This window comes from Gymnogyps californianus, chromosome 7 (genome assembly GCF_018139145.2).
Source record: "Gymnogyps californianus isolate 813 chromosome 7, ASM1813914v2, whole genome shotgun sequence".
Lineage (NCBI taxonomy): Eukaryota > Metazoa > Chordata > Aves > Accipitriformes > Cathartidae > Gymnogyps > Gymnogyps californianus.
This window is the reverse complement of record NC_059477.1, coordinates 19,765,937-19,785,370: the sequence shown is the minus strand read 5'-3', so window position 1 is coordinate 19,785,370 and position 19,434 is coordinate 19,765,937. Positions and strand designations below refer to the sequence as shown.

The 19,434-nt window shown below is 44.5% G+C and overlaps 1 protein-coding gene across 1 annotated transcript in view; it reads right to left on the bottom strand.

Moving 5' to 3' along the window:
• CHN1 (chimerin 1) overlaps positions 1-18,402 on the bottom strand; it is a 105,309-nt gene extending 86,907 nt beyond the window's left edge. The window contains exon 1 of the mRNA XM_050900186.1: positions 18,315-18,402. Coding sequence (XP_050756143.1) covers positions 18,315-18,333 — 19 coding nt within the window. The 5' untranslated portion in view covers positions 18,334-18,402. The remainder of the gene's footprint in view (positions 1-18,314) is intronic.
• Between the last annotated feature and the right edge of the window lie 1,032 nt (positions 18,403-19,434).

Genomic DNA, 19,434 nt, shown 5'->3' with positions numbered 1-19,434 from the left:
CGCCCTAGGCAGCGGTAGTAAAACAGATGGGCTACAATACTATAGTTTCAGGGTAAATACGAGAAGCTGATTGCTGGCTGTGGCAGCACCCAGCAGCGCTGGAAGCGTTTTGCAGAAGTCTGTGGGCAGCTGGCAGCAGGAGGAGGGGAAGGCGATGGCAGGCAGCTCCCAGAGATGGGGCAGCAGGGCGGAGGGTGCAGAGAACGGCCAAAATATCCCTGTCTATTGTGTGTGTACTGAAGAAGGAAGGGCACACACCAAAGGTCCTTTGTCACTCCTAGACGAGACCTTGGGATCCACATTTTTTTCCACAAAGCTTCTTTCCACCCCTCTGCTATGCCCCTGCTATCAGCAGCCGCCAAGTTAAATGACAGTCTGTAATGGGGTGACAGGCCGAGGCAGAGTCTTGATGCAAAGAGCAACAAGCGCCATGTGTGGCTACCTGCCCGTCACACAAGGTCCCACAGAAACCAACCCACCTCTCCCTGGCGAGCAGGGTACCACGCACACTGCCACCAAAGGCAGCAGAGAAGTTCATTTCAGCCGGTGCTCGGTAAACAAGGGAGAAAGCTGTGGTCAATCTTTCTTGCCTTGCATGAAATGTTTTCTTAGGAACAAACACTTCTTCAGCATTTGGGTTCTCCACATGAATACAAAAAGGGAAATGATCCCCTGGCTCAGTCTTGTCCTGTCTTTGCCTTTCCATAGCACAGGGGTAACAAGTTATTTCTGACCAAAATACCTTCAACAGGCTTGCACCACGCTTTTTAAGAGATCTCAGGCAACTTTTTGGTATATTCCCTTTCTCCTAAATAAAAACTATTATATTGTTATTTTACAAAAAATATTGGGGTTTAAAAGTGACTGAATAAATAATATCAATCCAAAAGTAATTTTGCTTTATTAGTAAAAATAAAAACAAAGACATTAATGACAAGAACCTGATGGCACACATGGCCTGGGCCCATGTGGAAAACACGCAGGTTTCACAACTAGGGCGTCACAGAATTTCCTTTGCTTACGGGAAGATCCCCGCAGGACTGAGAACACCCCAGGCAGTGAGCACCATGTTTTCTCCAAATTCCCGAATATACAATATACTGTATGACACTCAGCAACGATGACTGATACTTCTAGACTGTTATTGAGTCTTTGATGCTACTTTAATGTTACCTTTGGCACATGATTTCCTTTGAATTAAGAAAAAGAAAAAAGCTTTGAAAAATTTTAGACATGTCAAGGCTCTTCCTCAGGAAGGCAGACACCATTACTGTAAGGAGCTTCAGTGCAAAAGCTTCCAAATAAACCACCATCCATTTTCTCCACCTTCTCCAGGCGGAGAAAAGATGCCAGACAGGCGTCCACTTTAACATGCAGGCAGATGTAAGAGCTTGGCACGTGTCCCGGCTGCGTGCGGACAGCTAACCCTGCCAGCAGAGGATCCCCTGCTCTGAGCCCACTGTTCTGCCAACACAACCCACCCTGCTGCGGAGCTGGAGTGGGGTAGCTGTTCAGCATTAAACTAAAGCCCAGTCTGATCACAGAAACAAATGGCCTCTAGGTCCAAAAAGGAGCTATCGCCAGCTTACGTGGTTCGCCTCCTGCCAGGGGATGGCAACTTGCAGGCAGAGGTTACAGGCAGCCTGCTCAGTCACACCCAGCTGTTTCCAGGCCAGCCCTGGAGAAGCTGGCACACAAGAAAGTCGCTCCACCACTAAAGCCCGCCATCCACAGGGATGTGCCCAAGCCTGTGGGCAGAGGGGACAGTCACCAGCAACAACTCTCCTTACGCAAAGTTTTACTCCTTTGCCTTGACCTTTGGCGCAGGTAGCTACACTCCTTAATGCCCATAAAATCCCATGCACGTGGTCAGCTTTGGACTTTTAAAATTAAACCATATTTGAGTTATTTAAGCAAGAAAACAGCTGAATGTATTTTCTTCACATTTTCCAAAGGCATTCCCTCTGGGAGGAGAACAAGAGTACAACACAACCTAAGGGAAAAATACAAACCAGTGAAAACAGGCACTGATAACGAAAGCATCCATTTGGCTGCAGGATGGCACTACATCACACACACTGTGCCCCAGAAATTTTTTAATGGGACAAAACTTTCTCTGCTCTTTCGTCCTCACATGTTTTTGCTTTTACCACTCCAAACAAGTACAATTAGGTTTTTAATTATTACTGGAGTAAAAATGATTAAGAGAAAGCTAGTGTGAATGATGCCCCAGAAAGCTACAAGGGCTACTGCCATTTCTCTGATGTGACCAAGTGGGAGACAAGAGAGCACTCTCAGCAAAAGTGAATGGGCTTAAAGAAGGGCATGCTCTGAACAATTGCATCAGTCTTGAGGGAGAAAGAGAAAAAAGATCACACTACCATCCTGGTTTCTACAAACGTCTAATCTGGCAACAATGAATTCTGTGGGAATGCTTCTAATGGGGTTGAGACACCCACTGAAAACAGCTAGAGTTCAATGCCTTTTATTAGCAGGTCTACTATTACTGCCTCTTTATGAATGATGGGAAAATTTTAATGAGTAATATTTTGCCTATCACAGGCACTGCTGCTGTTAAATGAACTCATCTTCTAAGTGATTAGACCACGTTGCAAATGATCTGTTTCTAGATTTTCATTTAACCAAAGCAAGGGAAGCAAGCGTTCATTTTTCCTCTTCTTTGCCAGGTAAATAGTGGCATATGACTACACGAGTGATGACAAATAAAAATTTAAAAAATCCTTTATAACAAAAAAATTTAAAATTAATTTTTAATTGTAAGCTGGAATTTTCACGTATGCAAGGATAACAAGCAAAACACAGCTGTTGTCCTCTTTCTTTCGACTGTAGTTTAATGGAGGGATGGGAAATACCCCTCCCATGAAAGCACGGTTAGCTTACTGTTTAAGAAAAGTTTCAAAACCTCTAAAATTCTTTTTTAGTGTTGCTGCAAGTATAAAAATTTAGACCTCAGAGAGGTAAAAAGATGACAAGTGCCACCTTGTGGGCATTTAACAAAGACAGAATTTAAAGTTGCTTTCCGTTTCCAGCGGGGTATCTCAGCCTCCAGACAACAGGCTGCAGCCAATTTTCAGCATTTCTGGGAACACCATCTTCGCTTCCGGAGAAAAGACAGACACGATGGGAACTGCTACCTGACATGGCTCTGGGGGTTAGCTGTAGGTACAACAACAGTCAGGCCGCCAGCTGTCTGTAACTCTCTGATTTACATCACTACAGGAGTTATGATAGCTCTACAGACTCATAGGTATCCTGAAATGTCTGGTTTACACAGTAAACAACTTCCAACTGAAAATATTGTCAAAAGCAAATATGCCTCTTTAATTTATCTATTTCAAAGAAAAACAGCCTGCCAATTTTTTTTTTAAACTCATTGTGGCAAAACTGACTGTGTCTGGCTGCAGCCCCGAAGTGCTGGATCAATGAGTTAGGCAGTTTCCCATCCTCCCTAAGGGTTATTTGAAAGGTCTATTGCAAACTAATTTTGCAAGTTCAAAACTGACAGAAATATGCCTTTATTGGATGAATCGCATCTTTTAGATTTGACAGATAATTTGTCCAAGTATCTTCTATATCAGTACAGTAAAGTCTTGGAGCAATTCAGAGTAACATCAGGTAACACAAGCTTGAACACTGTAATCAAACTTCCCTGGTTTAAATCCAGACTGGTTTTCATTGGAGACACTGTTTTGATCATAGTCAGAGAAGTTTGCTTGGAAGCCAGGAGAAATACCTGTCAAGGCTATTGCTCTTACATTGCTCTCATTCCAACCACGGCAAGGAATAATATAGGAGAAAACATTTACCCTTTGACATTTCCTTTCCTATTTTTTGTTTCCACAAATCCTTCTCTGTCTCCTATTTTAAAAATCTGCCTGCACAGAGACCGAGCTCATTTCCCATCACTTGTTTTACTTCTTCCAAACATTAATAATACCAACAAGGGCACATCAGTTTTACCGAAACTTCAAGCCAGTGACAACTGTTATAGCCACAGCCTGAAGGCATTCACAAAAATACGTTTTTGTCTTGATTTCTCTAACATATCCAACAGGGAATATTGATTGGAGCTTGATTACACAAATATTCTGAGCAGTCACCCTAATAATAAAAAAGAACAATATGATATGGTATAAAAGTGTCTTCTAGCTGTAAATTAATCCCCTCCCCTGAATAAGAGGTCTGTCCAGTCAAGGTTGAGCAGAAGAGACCCGAAATAAAGGATGATCTTTCAGGCACTTTTGAAATACAACCTCTCCATCCATTGCATAATGCCCTAATTTGCTGAATGGGAAGGCATGTTTTATTACTGTTCGCTTGGTTGCTTCGAATTTTTTTTTCCACACACAGCACTGAGATAATGAACATACATTCACTTTCCTGCTCTAAAATCCACTTTTAAATAGAGCGTTGTGGTTTTACCAAAAGCTGAACCACAACAAAAGAGCACAACATTGACCCTGCCTCCCTATCCATTGCTAAAAATCTGCCGAGAAGTTGTCCTCCCTTGCATTTTAGACCAAGATAGCTGCTGCGCATTCATTAGCCTCCTGGGGAAAAAACAAAACAAAACAAAGCCACCCATTAGCAGCCCAGGCAAAAATCAGAGTCACCCAGAGAAAATTAAGAGCAGATCAGATTTCTGACTGCTGTTATAACTGACCTCAAGACAGACTCACGTGTTCCAAAGCATGTCTCTCTGTTTAACTGTGTCAGATGGTCTAATAGATGCTGTTGCCTCTCCTTCCCCAGACTTGACCCATTTAAATTCTTAGGCCATCAGAGTTATAACAAACCTATTACGATTCTTATTACAAACAGATTTTTCATTTTCTAAAACAGTCGTCAGTAACACACGCCATTGCTCATGCAAAAATATGGCTTGTATTTACGTCCTTATTTCCAGAACAGATGCAATACATCAACACTCATGGTTGGAAGGAGGAGGACAGACTACCAAGTAAAGTACCCTTGCCTGGAACCATGATCGTTTTTTATAGTGTCATGAAGGAAACTCCTAAAAAACATTATTGGCAGGGTCACAGAAAGGGAAATGGACACAATGTGGTGGGATGCCTTTTCCTGAATTGGAATAAAGTTTTTACTCCAAAAGTCATTCTCCAGTTGCTGTGAGCTTTTCCCCAATCTGAAAGCTGCAAGTGTCATTCCTTACATCTTCCTGTTCTCATAGAAAACATCCAAGAGGCCTCCAATGGCCCAAAGTAGGATGCTCCAGGTAGAAAAGCTGAAAACTTTACATTCCTTTTTGGCAATTCTATGGCTCACTATTATAACTGCAGTCAAAGAACTATGGCAAAAGATATTTACCCACCAGCCTCTCCCTGTTTATAGCATTAAATCCATCTTTTTCATAACTGTTTTCCTCCTCAGCACATTCATCTGCTGCACTAGGCAGGAACCAGAGAAAGGAGAGAGAGCAGGTGTGAGGTCCAGTCCGTGGAAAAGCTGTGCTCCGGGTCTACTCCTGCACCACCCGGCACACTGTGGGGCTGAAGCAACAGCCAAACGATCACCTCGAAGGTGGTTTAGCAGCTCTGCAAGCACCGAGAGGTTTTCTGCATGAGCCCATTTGTCCTCAGTTTCCTCTGCATTTGGGAGGATGAAAGCAGAGCAGGGGAGCTGGGAACAGGCTGCTGGAAGGAGAGCTGAACACAAAGGTTTGTCACTGCCCAGCGGGAACCAGCGAGCTGGCCAGAAAGCCCGATGTGATCAATGCTCGGAGATAACCTCCAAGTCCTTTTCTGGGTAACTCCACAGGTTTCTTTCCCCCTCCAGGAAATTAATTCAGATGGTTTTCTTGTCTCTGTTTTGAAGTTCTTTCTCCTTTTTTCCACTAACTAGAAGAAAGACAAATTGGTCCACAAATAACAGAAACTTCGGTTTATTACCTCTCACTTTATTATGGCACCATGTTAAACAGGAAGTTTTCAACAATTATTAGCTGTATTTCTGGGATATTGATGCATCCTTACTGGAACTGAGATCCCATGGGAATGTCCACAAATGAAAAGCAGGCTTTGTTCTACAGAACGAGACGTCTAAACTGAAAATAGGAACAGTTGCTGGCGACAGAAGCAGCGGCCCACATAGATGAGATCATCCTATAGATCGAAGACCAGTATCTCTATTCCCAAGTCTTGCCAACCCAATAATCCCCCAGCCAGCATTGCCCCTCTGGGTAACAGCTCTTTTGGTGTCTTTGGCTCCACTTTGACTTTATAAAAAGAACCCTATCATGGCAATTGGCAGCACAGGAAAACATGCACAGACCGACACATGGAGAGCTATAGGATGTGACAGATCAAAAATCCAGTTTATAGTTTAAAAATGGTCCTGGTCTACCTACATGGCTAGATGGGAACTGCCAGGAGGCAGAATGCTGCAAGCAATTGTCAGAGATTGTGATACACAGGATTTCCATACAGAAATAAGGGCAAATGTTAATACAGCTCTGAAACAGGGCAAGCCCTGCCTGTGTCTTCCATGGTCGCTCTTGCACAGCAATGGGAGAGGGAAGATGCCTTCCACAAAAGGCAGAGTTTTTACATTTAAGAGTCATGACTAACAGCACGGCTATCCCATCAACAAAGCATTTAAGAAGCAGAAAAAAGCTCTTCCTGCTTCTCACAGACCTTTCTACTAAGTGGAAAACAATGCCAACAAGCTTAGCAGTTGAGTTAGCCAGTGTGAGCTCTCCCTCAGACAGAGCAGTCTGCAACTCACTCATCTCAGAGGTTGCTCGGAGGCATCCCCCTGAGTTACCGTCCCAGGAGTGCAGCATACTCTGTCCTGCCCCAGGGCTCACCATGCTTTGGGGCGGCAGTGACACGGACTACGTTTCACCTCCTGCAAATTCTGAACCTGCAGAAGAGCAAGTGTCCTGGCTTCGGCTGGGATAGAGTTGCAGAAACTGCTGAAGGAGAAAGTGAATCAACTGGCTTTAGATACTGCTGAAGGAGAAAAGTGGCCAGCACTCTATCTCTGTACTGACTCATTGGATGGTGGCAAATGCCTTGGGGGGGTGGTTACAGCAATGGAAGCAGAGCAACTGGCAGCGCAGAGGTAAACCCATCTGGGCTGCCGCACTGTGGCAAGCTATTGCTGCCCGGGTAGAGAATCTGGTTGTAAAAGTACATCATGTAGATGCTCACGTACCCAAGAGTCAGGCCACTGAAGAATATCAAAACAACCAGCAGGTGGATCAGGCTGCTAAGACTGAAGTGGCTCAGGTAGATTTGGACTGGCAACATAAGGGTGAATTATTTATAGTTCGGTGGGCCCGTGACACCTTAGGCCATCAGGGAAGAGATGCAACATATAGATGGGCTTGTGATCAAGAGGTGGACTTGACCATAGATGCTATTGCACAAGCTATCCATGAATGCGAAACATGTGCTGCAATCAAGCAAGCCAAGTGGTTAAAGCCTCTGTGGTATGGAGGGCAATGGCTGAAATATAAATATGGGGAGGCCTGGCTGATTGCCTATATCACACTCCCACAAACCCGCGAAGGCAAGCGCCATGTGCTTACAATGGTGGAAGCAACCACTGGATGGCTGGAAACATATCCTGTGCCCCATGCCACTGCTCAGAACACTATTGTGGGCCTTGAAAAACGAGTCTTACGGCGACATGGTACCCCAGAAAGAATTGAGTCAGACAATGGGACTCATTTCTGAAACAACCTCATAGACACCTGGGCTAAAGAGCACGGCATTGAGTAGGTATATCACATCCCCTATCATGCAGCAGCCTCTGGGAAAATTGAACGATACAATGGATTGTTAAAGACTACATTGAGAGCAATGGGGGGTGGGACCTTCAAACACTGGGATACACATTTAGCAAAGGCCACCTGGTTAGTCAACACTAGAGGATCTGCCAATCTGGCTGGCCCTGCCCCATCAGAACTTTTACATACTGTAGAAGGGAGGGGGCTGCAAGGAGGGGCAGGCAAGGGTGCTGGGAGGGGGCTGTGACCACAGCTTGTTCTGACATGATGTGGAAGTGGGCAGATACACCGTGCAGCCAGGAGTTCCCCGAGAACCACAATAAAGCAACAGCAAAGGTATATGCACATGATCTCACCATTGGAAATGCCGTGATAAGTTTTCTCTCCTTCTTGTGGTTTTTTGGGTTGGTAATTTTCCTTTACATACTTGCAAATATTTACCTTGTTATACTACAAATGTTATTTCTCAATAAAAAAGTACCTGACATAATTCCTTTACCATGTAAATTTTGGCATTGAAATTATATGCAACACAAAGTTTCTAAATGTTTTCTCACCGGGAAGAAGAATCACTGTTTTATTTTGAAATACGTCTCTGCTTCTGTTAAACCAGTGAAGATTTTTTCAACACTTTTCAAGTCCCATTTATAAATATACTCTTTGAAAAACCTGAAATCAGTAAAATTAATTGCTGTGTCAAAATCATGCTTCCTTTATTGGAAGGATATACCCATGTGTGCGTGTTTAGCCAGTAAGGCAGAGGTGAGGAAGAGCTACATCCTGTTTGGTTGATTTTTTTCAATGAAAAATGATCTAACTTTGCACTGAAGCACTGTGTCCAGATTCATATGGAAACCATAAAGTGCAGATGAAAAAGTATGGAAGACTGGCCCTACCAAATAATTATCAGCAACTTTTATAGTCTGCTCTGGATTGTATACTTACCAGATACTAATTGAGCATTGAGGAGACTGGCTTGTACCCTGCCAATGTGAGAGCAAGGAACGGTTAGGTCCTGCACTAAAGCACTGGGTTTGTTTTTCAGAACTATACCATTACTCCATTTTTCACAGTTCCTCATTTACTCTGCATGAGAAATAATTCCATACTTCCTTTTCCATTGCTGCAGCAGTATGCAAAGACTTTGCTACATGATGCTCTATTGTATTTGCTATATAATTTAAATGGTTGAAGTTGTGGCTCTGCTAGCCATGGTAGCACACTACCATGCAGTGGGCAACAAAACAATTCCAGTATATAGGAAACAGTGTTTTACCTTTACTGTTGGAGTGGGAATTTCCCACAAGCAAGCTGCCCCAGGACATTCAGTTTCTGACCAGGGTCAGAAATTATGTTTTCATTTGAGCTTCCTGAATGGCAAGGCTACCTATAAGCAGCTGCTTTTGCAATGAAGGAAGCAGGAAGGAGACAGAGCTGGGGAGCTGGAGTGCAGTGGAGAGGGAACCACCACCTCCCGTCAGCACCAGGAACATCTGTCTCCAACCACGTGACATATTCAACAGAGCCAGATCCTACCACCTGCACCAAAGATGGATGTGACTGTGGGCTTCCTCACAGAGGTGACCGAGACCAAAAGCACAGTTACCTGCTCACTGTGAGCAGCAAAGTCTAGCTTGCGACTTTGACAGTGGTCCACAACCAGAGGATGTAGTTTTCCTAATGCATTCTCCCAGGGACTAAGATTTGGTCATGTAAAAAGCCAGACCACATTATCACATCCTATAAGCATTAAACAATATTTTAACCAGAAGCCCTAACCAGCCCTGACGGTCACAGCAGCCGCAGGTCTCTCCACGATACTTATCACAGAACTGCCAGCAAAAGATAAAAATGTATTGGGGGACCAATGTATCAAAATCTATCACAGAAATCAGACTCCCACAGGAATAAGTAGGATTTTATGAGCACATTTTCCAGAAACTATGAAATCACTTCAGAAATGTCACCTTTTTCATTCAGACAGAGGATGAACAAATATTTTGAGTGCTGGAAGTGTCAGATGTCAATCAGCTCTTTCACATTCACAGAGGCTGTTGTACACATGGCGAATACTCCAGGCTTCCCAGCCAGGTGTGATCAACCCTCCTCTCCCTGACTGGAACCAGGACATGGAGCCACTACGCCAACATACAGCTAAATCCTTGGGAACAGCATGGAGAACCACAGGAACTCTTCCCAATATCTTCTGGGGTCTGGCCAGCGAGGGTGGTCAAGGCCCAGATGCCATGCAATTACATTGTTAAATGCTTTAGAATACTAAATATTTCACTGGCTTTAAATGACACTTTTCCTTGTTTCAAGACAGGCTCGAAAAGGCAAAACCTAGAGGGTTTTTAATCTTCTGCCATCATTTATGAAGACGTACAAGGCAGACACAATCCACCCCACTGAAATGACAACCAAGGCAGTTTATGATCTTACAAGGGAGCAGGAAGCATCTCATATTCTTTTAAAAACTACAAAACTGCCCTTGGGCCAGGTCTTGGGTCTGTTTTGTTTCGCTTCATCTGAAGACACGTTTCGGCAGAACTGTACGATCTCTGTCCACAAGGTGGAGCAGCTAAATAGCCTGAGATGCAGATGCTAAGCCCCAAGTTCAGAAAAAGGAAAAAGAATCGTCTAACAACGCACTTTTAGAGTAGTTACCTATGCCTGCACCCTTGGAGGATCCTGATTAATGTGCTTTTATTTGGCACAAATAACATAGTCTTCCAAAAGGCTTGTATTAGGTTTATGCTTTGAGTTTACTGATTAAAGTAGTATTTAAGTCTGTCCTGGTTTCGGCTAGGACAGAGTTAATTTTCTTCCTAGTAGCTGGTACAGTGCTGTGTTTTGGATTTAGTAGGAAAATAATGTTGATAACACACTGATGTTTTTAGTTGTTGCTAAGTAGTGTTTATACTAAGTCAAGGATTTTTCAGCTTCTCATGCCCAGCCAGCAAGAAGGCTGGAGGGACACAAGAAGCTGGGAGGGGACACTGCCAGGACAGCTGACCCAAACTGGCCAAAGAGCTATTCCATACCATATGACATCATGCCCAGTATATAAACTGGGGGAGCTGGCTGGGAGGGGGGATCGCGGCTCGGGAACTAACTGGGCATCGGTCAACGAGTGGTGAGCAATTGCACTGTGCACCACTTGCTTTGTATAGTTTAATTCTTTTAGTATTACTATTGTCATATTATTATTATCATTATCATTGTTTTTCATTCCTTTCTGTCCTATTAAACTGCCTTTATCTCAACTCACGAGGTTTTTTTTTTTTTTCCCCTGATTCTCTCCCCCATCCCAGGGGTGGGGGGGCAGTGAGCGAGCGGCTGCGTGGTGCTTAGCTGCCGGCTGGGGTTAAACCACGACAAAGTCATAACTATGGTACTGCCATTATATGTAAACACATTATTTTCTTGACACTGAGACATGCTTTCTATCACATGGAAATCTTTTCGTACATCTAAAAAAAGTTAAGAACTCTTGGAGTGAGTTAGTAGGAGAATTAGTTGGAGAGAGTTAGTTCCACCCAACAAGGCAGAAGGCATCAGCTGAGTCCAAAACAAATAAAAGAAAACCTGATTTACACCTGAAACATCAGTCCTTGGCTGACGTGAAGTGTGCATCAGCAAAGCTTGGGAACTCTTCCTGGATCTGCGGATCCAGAGTGTATTTCACTTCAACACCATCAGATGAGATTCTGTGCTACGCAGACCATCTCCACTTCCGAGCGGGTCACTTGATGCCAAGGAGGAAAGGGATGCCTTTGTTCAATGGTGTGCCTGAGCTGATGATATTGCAAGAGAATCTCTTTGGAGGAAATCCCCAAACCTCATCTCAATTCATTACTTGTGTACACACTTGGACCTGACCTTTCCAGCTTCAGCAACAATCCTCAAACCTCTGATATCTTAAGATTCTTATACAATATTCACAATTAATAGAAAACACAATTTTACACCAGCCACTGCATGAAGCACACTTCTAAGTGCTAAGATGAGAAGCCACGACTGAAATTTTTTCATCCTCGTTTATAAGTGTTAGCATCAATTCTCTGATATTTTGATCAATTGATACCAATTTACTAGTTAATAGATCCATCTTCTTTTCCCAGTTCCTACGCAGGTTTCCCGTTCGATTTTTTCTTGAGATTGCATTGCCAGCAAAACCTTTTCAAGGTTGCTCTCCTTCATTAGGTTCTATAAATTAGGTAAGGTTAGCACAGCACCTAGAAGAAAATAATCTTACGATTCTCAGCACTTGGACACTTTCCTTCCCAGATACATGAATGGGAGTCGGAAGATTGAGTTTATCTCTAACATGGTCTCCATTTTTAACAAATCACCTTCATTTTTAAATCTTGTTAAAAAAAACCCCAAATGTCATGGTTTAACATTGTACTAATGTCCCTAAATTGTTTTGTCTAATTAAACTATTTGAAGTTCCTATTGTCACTAGATGTTGAATTGCTTAAATCTCCTTTAAAATTAGCCTGTGTCAGTCAGTACTGAATGAAGCTCAAGTATTTTAAGCAAGGGCTAAACACTTCAAGAGCGTCTACTGTAACTGGGTTAAAAAGATCACTCTGAATTCACTGCTTTACTGGTGAAAAAGATCTAGCATAGGCAGTGCAATGTGGGGTATGTATTCACTTTTAAAACCGCTTCAAGAGCATAAGATGAGCAATGAAGTTCTTTACGCATTTTTTTTTTGGCCTAGAAGACCAGTAATAGGTACCATTCCTACAGCACTCCACATTTATGTTCCCTGTAGCAACAAAAGCCCTATTATAAATGCCCCAATTCCATGAACAAACTTCCATTACCTACTTCGATTAAGGAACAGATTCAAAGAACACTTTTCTGGCACAAACTGACTCTTTAGTTAAGGGGCTCTGCCAGTAAACTTTTACCATCACAGCTAACCACAAGTTTTAAGTGTAGTTCAGGGCCCCATATAAAAATACAGAGTAGAACAACTTGAATTATAGGTGATCTGTTTACCTCCTGTTCTTAGAAGGCTCTGCACATAAGACAAGAAATAAGCAGATTACTTTTTGAGTATTTCCTATCCTGCAGAGAATCCGCAGGCATTACCTGTTGTGAGCCATTTTTTAGAGGAACATTTCCTTTCTATGTACCTGTGACTAAGCTAACCAAGCACTGTAAAATTTAAAAGCCTTTCCTAAGCAAGCAGAACATTTATTTAGGGAACAATGGATTAATTTAATTTCTCTACAATATCTTTAAGACTGTCACATTAGAAAATATGCGCTTGTACCAACAGAAGCATACCCTACTTTCTGAAGCAGCCACAAGACAGTAAGTATGGTTTGCGTGGAGAACAGTAATCACAGATGCATAGAACTTAAAATAGTAATCTCTTAATTAGCATTTCAAGTATGGGAGAAGCTATTTCAAAAGGTTTGCCTCATGCACACAGTAGTAGATAGATTAATAGAAAATTACTTCTGTGCATTACGACACCAGAGCTCACAGCTGTGCAAAGGAATTCTGTTAAGTGGGCAAATTAGTATTTGCATGCTCTTGCAATAATGTACGGACACTTGAAATGGAGGTAAAATTGGTTTCTCTGTCCCTACCCTGCCTGACTGTAGCAATGTATTGCTTGTTTCTTTTCATCTGATATTTTCCCTACAAATTTCTCTAAAAACTGCCCTTGTTCATCATCTCCTTAAATAACCATATCTGTCATGCTGACTACAGCTCTGTCTCTAATCCCACTCATCTGCAGCCACTCATCAGAGTGCAAGCACTTCAAAGATTAAAAGACAATTGCTTCACTTCTCATTTCTTAACCACCAATATTCAGGAGGGTGAGTTTTCATCCATTGGCAGGCTCTGAGCAAGAAGGCAAGAGCATGAATAACTAATGACAAATATGTCCATGAAGGTTTCTCCTGGCCGTTTTGAAATGTCTTCCTTTGTTCACACAAGAGAGTTGAGGAGCAAACAAATGAACAGAAAGGGAATTCATAAGGCATAAGGACAAATCATAAGCACTAAAACATAACATAAAAACACTTTTCTTTCAAAAGTACAATGCTGACTTTCTTCAAACACTTCTCAGGACATCCAGAGATACAAGTATGCAGCAGTAGCAATGTGATAACTTAACACTTCCCCTCCTTTTTCCTCTACATTGTTTGTTATGTTTCCCATATTTGAATCATCCAAGTGGAATGACAGCACACACCTCAGCCTTGTCACTGCAAGATCCCATGGCTTAGGGTATTAACAGATGGGCTTTAGGAAGTCTAGCCATAGAAATGTAACTGATTGCTCTTCCTATCTCTACGAAGCTGCTACCCCTCGCAGGGATTCAGCAGAGCAGAGCTGGTGGGTATCCTTTAGCTGCTTCCTTGCTAAACCAGGCAAATGGCTTCAGCCCAGCTTCACAAAGGCTGGGCATGAAGCCACTGGACTGTGTGCTGAAATGGCAGAGATGGACACCAGCTTTTACATCATTCCAGCTGCTGCAGCAGGCAGGAAGAAACACTTAGAGAGAAAAAGGAGGCTACACCTGTAATCACCACAACCTTTTGTAATGGAATGTGAATCTGCTGTAGGATGGAAAACAGCACTAGAATTGGACATCTACTCAAGTTCCAGACATTTATACGCACCAACCAGGTGTGAAAGTCTGCACTGTTTTGCGGACAAAGACGTTTTTAAAATCCCCGCCAACTCTTGGTAGGCAATTCACGAATATGGATATCAAATTCCTGCACCTATTATTTGCAACAAACAACAGGATCAGGCAGCGTTTTTTTTTCACTTCTCAGATACACTGACTGTCTTCCAGTCTTCTGCTGATGTGGTCCCAGTACAGGATCTGCTTGCCTCTGTTAGATCAAACCTGAACTCGAAGTGCTTGGCCACTAGAACACAAACTCAAGGTACTGGTGAAACCCTACTTCAACTGGTATCACAAAAAGCCATTTCACATATGGATGACCGCCTATGGTCACAAGAGGCCATTTCTGCCACTGTAACTTTGAGTAACTATGAACCCTGTTGGGATGACACTCTTGCCTGAAGGAGCCAATGTGGTTGATAGGTAACAGAGGTATGTTTTCAGCCAACTGCTTTCATGCTCTCTCATCTCTGATTGCTTCCAACAGGGGCTGCTCTTCCTCTCCATCTCTGTGGAGCAGCTGACCTCCTCTCCCTCATAACCCACACCACACACTGACTCATCAGCTGTACCACGGTGCTGCGGGAACATGGGCAGCTCCCTACCACCTTCCATACAGACAACAGTGAGCACAGGATACCCTGGAAGGTCATGACTGGGAGAATATGACAAGATGAAGAAAAGAATTTTAAAATAACTAAGACTGAGAAAGTGAAGAGTCTTAACATTTTCCTCCTCATGTTGCTTCAATGTTGCTTCATAATCTGGACAATAAGCTGTAACTGAAAAGGAATAAGAAGTCAGGAGACACATACAGCCCAAGGGTAACAGTCTTTTTCTGTAGCAGAAAAATGCTGCTGATACACCAGAAGCTCTCTTCTCCAACCAACTTTCCAAAGAGTCTCAAGGTGCCACCTCAAAGGTGCAAACTGCAGTTAGTGCTCCAGGAGCTACACGGTGCTGCTCTGAGGACAGTGGCAAAGGGCAACCTCCAACAGGAATGGGAAACTCCCAACCAGTCTGCCAAGTAGAAAAAATAAGGCATACCTGACCTTTCAACTGCCTGATAACTGCATGTCCGTTTTAATACGGAAACCACGACAATGTCACTCTGATCTCTAGCCCTGTCCCCTTTTAGTACAGTCTCTGGACTATACACCGAAATAGCCATAAATTGTATCAAGAGCATGGAGAAACCATGTTATGACATTTCCCATCCCTCTTCTCTCTCTTGCTGTGCTCACAAACATACATACATGAACTGAAAAGGACCCAGCAAACTTGGTGGATTTCCCCCCCCAAGCTGACATGGCAATTTATCTCAAGTTTTACACGCTTTGCAGCGCATCCTATTAGAAGCAGCCCTAGAACATGGGAAATTTGGTTCAGTGTGGTATACCATTACGGGTTAGGAAAAAAAAAAGCAATATTGAGCCTAGAATTCATGTGAATGAGCAGAACCAAAGCAAACACCTCCCTCAGGACCTGTTTGCTCAGGACAGTTTTACTGATATGAGATAGGTGTGAATTAAAATAGTACAATTATAGCTGCTTAATCCCTCAAAACAGATACATTAATTCAGGCACATTTATTCTGCCTTTCCCCAGATTTGCTGATGTTGCTTTGGTAGGGGCTTACATTGAAACAAATTAAAAAACACTTTTTCGTGAGTTACATTTTTAATGAGTTACTATAAGTCAGCTGTACTGCAGTAACTGAAAATGTGACTATCCATCGGCAGCCAAAATTCAAGATAAAGGCTGAACGCTGTTCTTGAAGTTCAAAGCAAGCACGATGTGGTCCGTCTTTGTTACATGCTAAGAGACAAAGTGTGGCAAGCTACCTCAGTTCAGAGGACACACAGCAACACACTAAGCTGTGCTAACTCAACCGTACGTTAATCACAACCTCATCTGCAAACATATTGCACATTTTCTGCATTTACACAACTCACACTCACACTCTTGCATTCATAGTTTAAGACGTACTCTAAAGCTTTTACATTTATGAAAGGCACCACATTCATTTGTGGACACACATTAGCCTTATTTGTCGCACTGTTTTATTGTCACTTTGTGTTTTCTTAAAAGGGTGAAATCTTGAGGCTTTACCCTTGGCAAGATATCGTTTAAGACCTACATACAGCAGGGTACCCCACTCTATCTTCTCTTTGCTCATTATCTTTTACATGTATCAATGTCATTTACTCTAACAACAGACATGATAGCACACAAAAACATCTAATTCAATTTACTTTGTAACACAAATTTATATTAATAGAAAATGTCATTAAGTAGATAAAATACACGTGAATTAAAAAAGAATCACATAAGCTTAAAAAACCAGGTGACTTGGGAATACCACGTTATTTAAAATCTGAAATTAAAATACTCTTAATTTTTGCAGCCAAAGATTGTAATGACACATTAACTACTCACCATGGAAAAAAGTGTGTATTTTCAATAGCCTAAAAATTGATTTTTGGTTAGGGACAACTACAATATTTACCTTGAGTGCTTGTGTAACAACCTACACCTTTTCTTAACAAGCTGAAGTTACAATGATACAACGTAATACACACAGAAGGCTATTTTACAAAAGCCAATCTGCTATTTGAGCACTCTCTATGTTCACTGGGTGCTTGTAAGTTAAAGAGCTTGATGCCCACCTGCAACTGGCAACGTGCAGGGCCCCCGTACCTGCACCAACTCCTCCAGAAGTCCGGGGGTTCACATGAACTCAATAACAAGATCAGGCCTATAATGACGGAGACGGTTTACTCCACTGTGAACTATGATTTACCACCTTTTGCATCCTGAAAAACTCAGGCAGGAAATATAAATGTAAAAGGGATAGCACTGTAGCTAAATCCAAGACCGCATAGATTTTATCTATGGAGAACTATCTTGCAACACGTGCTAAACTTGTTTTTAGATGGGGCTTAATACGCCACAATAGTATAACAGGTGTCAAATTTTAAGAAAACCCATGAAACCATTTTTATTCTATTAAGAAATTGTACCAGCCCAAGAATCATGAGATGAATGAAAGCAAGTAATTTATTTACACAGGAAGTAAAATCCACAGTCTAAACACTACGAATAGGCTTCATATCATCACTTAAACCTGTTCACTAGAAATCACTTCTGGATCATGAGCTTCTTACGAGAAAGAGTATCCCGATTATCCTGTTAATTCTGTACTGATGTTAGTCACGTTAATTTCTGCTTTCCTTTGCATTGTTGCATTTACCTAATGTTGCTAGAAGCAGTTTGTAGCTTCCCCCCCCCGTAAAATTAAGCATATTAAGCATAAGCAAGCTTAATAACCTTACTTAAGAGAACCCACATGTTCAACAGTTAAAACTACAGTTTTCACACGCTGGTTCCCACTACGCTGTCTCAGGCTGTGAAGCCAACCACAGCAACACTCACAACCTCCCGAAACCGTCCTTTCATGAATCTGTGCTATTAAACACAATTACAGAAACGCACCTGATCGTTACAGGCAATTAAGCCCCGTACCCCGACGCTCCCAGGAGAGCGGGGGTCCCTCGTTAGCCAGCCCACGGCTTCGCCGCGCAGCTTCTCAGGCGACCGGGGGGCTTGCTGAGGCACCGTAACTTTTATTTGCCTATCACGCCCCACAGCCGGCTCGCAGCCCGAGCCCACGCCGCGGCCGGCACCGGGGGCTGGCCCCGGGGCGCGTTATTCTCCACAGCCCCCCCCTCCCTGCCCCGGGCGTGGGGCGGCGCAGCGGGCTCCGGCCTGCGGCAGCCCTCTGGGCCGGCGCCCACGCCCAGGCGCTGCCGTGCGGCAGACAATGGGGGCCGGCAGCCCCGCGCCCGCCGGGCTGAGGCGGCGGTTACTCACCGAACAAGGTCAGAGCCATCGCGGCGGCGGCGGCGGGGCGGGCCCGGGGGGCGGCGGGGGCTGGCCGGGCGGCGCGGGGCTGGCATTGGCGCGGCAGCTCTCGCATCAGCGGCGGGGCGCGCCTGCAACACAAGTTGGGCGCGGGGCTGTCAGGGCGCCCCGCGGCACCGGCGGCCGCTGCCACTTGCTGCCGCGGGGCGGGGCGGAGCGGGGCGGCCGCAGCCCGCGGCGGAGGGGAGGAGAGGGCAGGGCCCCGGGGGGGGGGGAGGGCAGGGGGGAACGACGGCCGGGGACGCGCGGCAGCGGCGGGGAGCTCCCCGCTCCCGCCCCCCCCCCCCCCCGCCCGCGCTCACGCTGCGGCCCGCCGCCTCGGGGAGCCATCTTGCGCCGCCACACGACCCGCCTTCCTCCCGCCGCAGCCGGCGGGACGGTTCCCATGGCAACGCGGCCGGCCCGCCGGGGCACAAAGGGAAGCGTCGTCCCCTCACGCGGGGCGGCCGGCCGGGCTACCCCGGCCGCGGGAGGGGACGGCGGCCCTGGCCCCCATGCCCTCACACGTACGTGGTACCGGCAGCGCTCGGCCGCGCCCGGCTCGTCCCCTGGGCACGTCCCGGACGGCTCCTCTCCGCTGAGGAGATTCTCAGTGGAAACCAGCCTCGGGGTACCGGGCTGCCCCGGCCCGGAGCGGGCTGCCCCCGGGGAGCGGCCCAGCAAGGTCGGCTTGTGCCTCTTCAAACCTGGCAGGGCTGCGCCTACCTGGTACAGGAGGAGAACCGGCGGTCTTGTGAGAAACATGACTTTTTTAAAGCGAGATAAAAATTTCCACTTAGGTGCCAGCAAGCATGAAGAGACGAAAACTGTGGAATTCCCCTCAAAATGTTTTGGTGTGAGAAATTTCAGCCAGCCCAGCTGCCATCGTTTTTCGCTGTCCAGGACTGTAAATTTCAGAGCTAAAAGCATTTAATTGAAAAGACAGCATTGTGCCTGGTGTAACTCATTTATACAGTTTGCATTTTTAACCTGAAAACAGATATTTAAAACAGAGGTTAGTTAGTACTCAGCAGATCTTCCCCAGCATACGCAGGACAATCAGACCCCCCTAATTTAGTGATACAGTAGT